Raw genomic sequence first — 6,656 nt, 5'->3', positions numbered from 1 at the left:
TTTAGGACAACTTCAAATATGGATGTGAAAAAACCCAAGATTAGTTCATAACAAAAGATGTTAAAATAGCCAAAACAGCAACCACAATCATGATATTTAAAAAGTAGTTGGATTGAAGAGGCTTATCTGCACTGCCTCCAAACCCTTCATACTCTGCTCTTATCTTCTGCTTCATCGTATCCGAGAGCTCTCTCTGCAATTAAAATATGCAAGATTCATTGAATATTTTATTCCTTCACTTCTCTCTTCCAAAGTTTAGCTATCGAGTTCAATTTGTTTCGAAGAAATATAACTTCATTTGTGTTATTAAAAACAAACGGCATACAACTAAATAGGACACTTGTTTCTTAAGCCTGCAGAAAACCATGAAGAACAAACAAATTCATTATGAAGTTATAAATTCTCTCAAGAAGCCAAACCGAGTATTTTCCGCAGTTATGAAGCAAAAGAAAGGAAGAAAATGAGTTTCTGATTATGTATACCTTTCCAGATGAGTATTTGGCTGCCACAAATTTCTCTGGTTTAGGATCATCTTCGAGTGAGAAACCCTGACCAAAAGGTTACAAAGAAACATGATTATTAGTCTTCATCAAAAGAATAACAGGGCTGACAAGAAAAACTAAGTAGTAATAAGGTGGTGTTTTAATATCTTTTGCTCGTCGACGAAATTTGACTCATCAGAATTTGTACCATTTGAATCAAATAGACCCACAATCATCCAGAATTAGCCATTCATACGAGTCAGACATTACGAGTTAGACGAATACAAAGAATAACTCTGACTTGTGTCAACTTCAAACATCAAGTCAGATTCCAGATCTGACTTAAAGAAAAGACGAAAACTAACTCAGTAAGAAGTTATGCAGCAACATAAGCAATAATAACAAACCTCAGGTGGATTGAACTTTGCTCCCTGGTTGCTGAGTTTGGCATGGGCTTCAGCGTAGTCCTTGAAAAACTCTTCTTGATCAGTTGCATATTTCTCAGCATATACCTGCAAAAGAACATTGAATGTCATACTCAAGAAGTAACTACAGTTTATCTTCGAATATTCAAATTGTCTAAAACAATGAGCAACTCCTTCTGTTACCTTGAATGACGGATCTTCAAATATAACAGCATCAGTTGGCAAAACCAACAAATCTTCATCCCTTCTCTCTTTGATATCCTAAATTAATTAACTAAGATGTAAGAAACTGGTAATTATGCACAATATTCGACAAGAGAGGGAGTAGTCCATACTGTGAAGTAGCTGTTATCAAACTTCAACCATTCGGCAGTCCATGATTGACCTCCTGGTGCTCCTGGTCCGTCTTTCTGTAACGGAAGGAATAATATAAATTCTTAGCATGAGAAACTTTAGTGATTAAATAGTACAGATATATCCTCAAGCATGTAATTGTGAAAGATATACAACATCACTTACAGTAGAAATACTATGAAGGGAATCTAAGAAACTAAAACTTGGAATCATCTGTTGAAAAGACTTATATTATTAGTACTATTCCTCCTTGTTCATATTCCTATACCTCCTATGTACCCTATTTTTGGATTCTGTGACGTTTGGAACAATTTCCCTGGACACGTATTACTGATTTCATATTTCCTATAGTAAGTACCTAAAACCAAGGAATGAAATTTCGGTTTCGGTGGAAATTTCGGTCAGTCCAAAAGTGGAAACGTTTCGTGGAAACGTTTCGGTCAGTGTGGAAATCTTACAAATCTATAGAAATGACAGAAATATGTGTAATTATATATAACAAGACTCTTCAACCCTTATTAAACATAAAAAAGATGTTACTGCAATCACATAGTTAGGATGGGGGTAAATTGAATATTTTATTGACAATAAGACCCTAAATATAATATTTTTACTGTTAGTAGACCGCATATGAAAAAAAAAATTAGCTGATCTGTAGTGAAATATGTTAGTTTGGGGAGTATTTGCAATTACACAATTAGTTTAGGGGGTAATTTAAGTAATTTTAAATTTGAACTGTTACATTAGGGGGTAAATGACTAAATTAATATATTATGTATACTACAAAGTAAAACCCATGAAAGATTATAGGCGCCTCAAATTACTGCGCTAGGCACCCTCTCAAAGACTAAAGTTCAGTAGGATTTTGTTTATGAGGGGCGCCTACCGCAATAATATGGGGCGTATTTAAAACTTCCCAACATAAACCCTAAATGAATTAGGGTTTTTTCAGCAGCAAAAGGAAATCAGTTTCTTCCTTCTTCTTCTTGCCGCACCTACTTTCTCTCTCTAGGGTTCATCCCAAAACCTCAAACCTTCTCAAGTTGGACGAAAACTTCTTACGATTTTGTTTGTCAAGATGATAAATAACCAATTACAAAAGAAATCAAGAAGAAAACTTGTAGAAATCAACCAAAATAGGAACAAGTAATGAAGAAGGTATGTTTATTTTTTCAATTAGATGGTGTCTGATAGTGTGTATTCGAATATTTCGAAACTTCAAGCGAAATTTCGCCAGATTTCGACCGAAAATCTGCACGAAATTTTTGTAAGTGCCTTTTCGTTTCTGTAAGTTGAAAACCCGACATATTTCGGCAATTTCGACCGAAATATGTCGATTTTTCATTCCTTGCCTAAAACCAGAATGAAAGATCCCGAGCACAGATATTGGTCACACATCTGCATTCCTTATTCAATATAGAAAAGCTTCCAGAGATCATTAAACATACAGTATATTTTGTTTCTGCCTTTCCCCAACCACTTCTTTCCGGTCTAGACCTCCCCAAAGTATGTGCGCCAGAAAGTGCAACTATTTCCTGCAAGTACATGAGCCGTCCAACATAAGGCAAGAAACAACAATACAAACAACCATTTCCTGCGTCAGCCAGAGCAAATGCTCACTTAAAAGAAGACAATTCTGCTAACAATCTAGGAATAACGACTAAAAATGAATATAACCTTGTCATTTAGTCCCATTCTGTAGAAGACATCCCGAAGATGACCGGCAGGTGAAGGAGGACCAGCATCTGCATATAAAATGAAAGATCAAATGGTTACTTGCCAACAATAGTCACTAGTTGATAGGGAAGTGAAGATCAAGAGGGGTGGGAGGAGTAGCAAAGCAGAGAAAAAGAATCCACTGAAAAGCCTATAAATTGCAAAATATAAGGCTGCAAATCCGTCCAACTGTCTAAGTGAAGGATACCATCTAATGGGAGTCGACCTGCTTGTTAAGGGCCGATGGTGTGGCACAGCGGAACAACACAATCTAAACGAATAGCTCAAATTAAACTACAAAGTACAAACTATCAAACTAATAAGAAAACGACAAAATCCAGAAGATAAATTGCACCTGTGAAATTTATTGATTAGATTATGAATAGGCGTAACCCCCTTTTTCTAGAGAATCGACCTAGCCTAAAAGAAGGCAACTTCTAAGCTGCTTAAAACTACACTTTCCATAATCTGATTATAACTCCCTAAACTAGGAAACTTAATATCTACTACTGTTGAATAAATAGAAAAATATTATCTTCATTAAATGGAAACACTAAAGTATCTTGATTGCTAAGAATCAATAAATTATTACAGGCACCCCATGTGGGTCCTCTCTCTTTTGGAGTTGTCACTCGTCAGCTACATGACTACATCAGCCACCCCACTTTTGTTGATTCGCTCCTAACCTCGTGAAAACTAGCTCCTCCTTGAGTTGGTTACTTGGTTCTGCACATACGCCACACTGTACCTTGGAAAGAACTATCCTAGAGTTATGTTGGAATTCCCTCGGATCAAGGGTTGGAAGTTGCTCCCACAGACTACAGATCTAAAATTGAAGTGGCCTGACTTACCCTACATTTGATGTCTTTTAAGAAACGGGAAGTGAGTTTAAGAAGCACTACTCGAGCAAGTTTAAAATCTTTAACAAAAGGATGCTATCCTCAAAGATTTATACAATAACCATAGCTACGAATTCCCAATTTCCCATCATCATCTACTACATGTATCACTTTGAGTCCAGTGTTGTAGAACTCGAACTCAACTTTCACTTGCATTTAGAAAAAATGGGTTTGTGCTGACATAATCTTAATTGATCCACGTCAATAAGATTAAATGACATCTAGATTCTAGCTAGCAGTGTGAATCTATCTAAAGAAAATACATTTCTACTTCTGTGGAGCTTTATAATTTTGTACCTACATTTAAAACATGATATTCACCCTTATTGTTTTCTAGCTTCTAGGTTGTTTTTTTTATGTGTAATACAGTGTGTGTGAATTGTTAATAACTTGGTCCTGTGGCATCTCTAGAAGACTGAAGGTGTACCCTGTTCTATTGCACAACTAATAACTATCAGTATCTGCTTTCAATCACATAATAGGTAGAGATGAGCCACATGGGTCATTTTGTAATTACCGTTAGAACTCAAGGAGGGGTTCTATCACTAAATAACTATAAGAATTCCAAACCTTTGACAAACCTATAGTCCCTCTCCAATTTCGCCAGCTATTTGACCAATATACGGAGAGAGAGGCCATGCCAGCATATATAGGTTGATTTAAAACTTATGAAGTGAGTCCTCTTGTACTACCTGATTCTCTATATCCGGCATCACATGAAACTATAAACAGATGATCACAGTGCAGAACTCTCTAGGAATTAGTTTAAACAAGTATGCTACCAGCATGATTGTATATACATACTAAACACATGTTTACCCACATCGGCACGTTTATCTTACCAGGAAGCCTTCCTTCTTCTGGACACTGCTCAGGTGCTGAAACATCTGTTCTCCCATACTTCATGGGAATCTTCGGGCCTCCAGCCTCCTAAAAGTCGTTAATACCAAATAAATAAGAATCATCTTTCCACAAAACAAGTTGAAATATCTAATAAATACACATTAAGACTAAGATTTACCTCAATAGCTATAGCACTGCCCAACTGGAACAAGTCTGCATATGTTACACCTGGATACTTGTCTTTGATAGGTTGGAGTAGCTTCAGTGCATTTACAAGACCTGAAAAAGCAGGGTTATTACCAATTTTAACCAAGCAAACTACTCATTGGGGAGAAACTTTACCTGCATTAGCTGCATGTTTCTGTTCAATTTCAAATCTAAGACTTCCATTAGCTCCACCTCTCTGTGGCCATTCTTGAATGTTCTTATCATATGTACCAGCATCGTGCCAACCCAATCGAACCTATCATTTAAACAAAAAGACGTAAGTGATAAATCAGAGATTCTTATCAGAATTTTCACAATTTACTTTCTGCTCTATCGATACCTCTACTGTCATTAACGGTCTCACAATTAGTTTTCTAAGTAGAATCAGTTGTCTTTACTAAAGTTCCAAATTATGATATTCTGCTTATAAAATTTGATGAAATGGAGAAAATCAATGACAGGCAAAGAACATATGTCTATTTTCAGGCGAATGCTTAATCAAACTTCCGTTAATAACTTCAACTAAACGAATTGAACAATAAGATCAAGATCAATCTAGATAAAGTGAAGATTAAAGTGAAAATACCAGGAGTGGATGACAGAAGGTTGTCTTCAGAAGCTCCTTAATGTCTTCTCTAGCACTTTTCAACTGATCGGGATCTGACGCAAAACATTTTGGACTGATAACGATTGATCCAGTACTAGTCACTTGATTCGACGATCTCCTCTGATGTTTCTAAAATTGAAAAAGAAAGTAACAAATTAGATACACAGATAGAGCAGGCGCGAATCAGATAGAGTAGAGAGAGAGGAAAAAAAACCTGGTTATGGATGTATTTCAGAGAAGGAAGAGGAGAAGAAGAGAAAGAAGATGAAGATCTGAGAGAAGAGAGAGTAACAGAAGAAGATAATGAAACTTCCGATCGTCTAGAGGAAGACGGGGAAGAAGAAGAAGAAGAAAGGAAGAGACGAGAAGCGCCGGTAGCAGCAGCGCCAAAGGAAGCCATGGATTGGGTTGTTGATTGGTAAGGCAGACACTATCTGTTGCTCCGCCTGCCACTCCTTTACTTTTACTTTTCTCTCTCTAACTCACTCTCTTTGATGCTCAAATCTTTGTCGAACTCTCAAAAACGATAAGTCGCATTTTCATCCATCTGAATCCTTTATATATGGTGGCTATTTCTCCTTGACTTTATTAACCAATCACTGAATCAGGTGATCACATAAAGAGCTCTTGCCTCTGCCGTCTACCCAATGGGTGGATTTAGTGGTGTAAAATGGGTAGTAGTACCTCTTTCTGGGGGCGGGTCTGACTGGGTGTATGGCCACAATACTGGGGCCTGTCTCCCCGATAAACCCAGGTCTGTTATGGGTACCCCAAGAACGAAAAAGATAATGCGTTAGGGTTTTTGCGTGAGGAACGTTAAATGAAAGAACCAAAGATTGCACAAGGTAACACAAAGAAATAGAAAGAGTGTGAAAGAAAGGATTGGTAATGGGGATTGTTGGGTGGCTAGAAAGAAGGTATAGATATAGAAAAATGTGAGATAGAAAGATGTACAAAACTGAGGAACGTTAACTCTAAAAGAGTGCACCTTTGCAATTGCATGCGCGGACCGATGTCATTTCTTATAAGCCTGTACAGCCTTTGGGCACTCCCAAGTCGGCCCTGACGAGCACATTTGTTTTGAGGGTGACCCGGTGAGGTCTCACCAACCTATTTTGACACC

The 6,656-nt window shown here is 37.2% G+C and overlaps 1 protein-coding gene across 2 annotated transcripts; it reads right to left on the bottom strand.

Moving 5' to 3' along the window:
* On the bottom strand, nt 1-6,287 carry LOC147534853 (putative L-ascorbate peroxidase 6, chloroplastic/mitochondrial). 2 transcript variants are annotated; one of them, XM_086645890.1, is made up of 12 exons: nt 5,748-6,287; nt 5,513-5,662; nt 5,062-5,182; nt 4,898-4,998; nt 4,719-4,806; nt 2,939-3,006; nt 2,710-2,796; nt 1,243-1,317; nt 1,091-1,168; nt 890-994; nt 483-548; nt 1-193 (listed from the first exon to the last, which is right to left on the bottom strand). In XM_086645890.1, exons 1-12 carry the CDS (start codon nt 5,931-5,933, stop codon nt 41-43), a joined length of 1,278 nt encoding a protein of 425 aa, XP_086502016.1. In that variant the 5' UTR covers nt 5,934-6,287; the 3' UTR covers nt 1-40. The 2 variants fall into 2 exon arrangements, with proteins under 2 accessions (XP_086502016.1, XP_086502017.1); XM_086645891.1 differs by having other exon boundaries at nt 1-353; nt 5,748-6,209.
* Nucleotides 6,288-6,656: the final 369 nt, after the last annotated feature.

The sequence above is a fragment of the Eschscholzia californica genome, unplaced genomic scaffold (assembly GCF_041429995.1).
Source record: "Eschscholzia californica isolate CP2 unplaced genomic scaffold, dmEscCali1.0.p SCAF_6, whole genome shotgun sequence".
Lineage (NCBI taxonomy): Eukaryota > Viridiplantae > Streptophyta > Magnoliopsida > Ranunculales > Papaveraceae > Eschscholzia > Eschscholzia californica.
The sequence above is the reverse complement of the archived record's forward strand: the minus strand, read 5'-3'. Positions and strand labels throughout refer to the sequence as shown.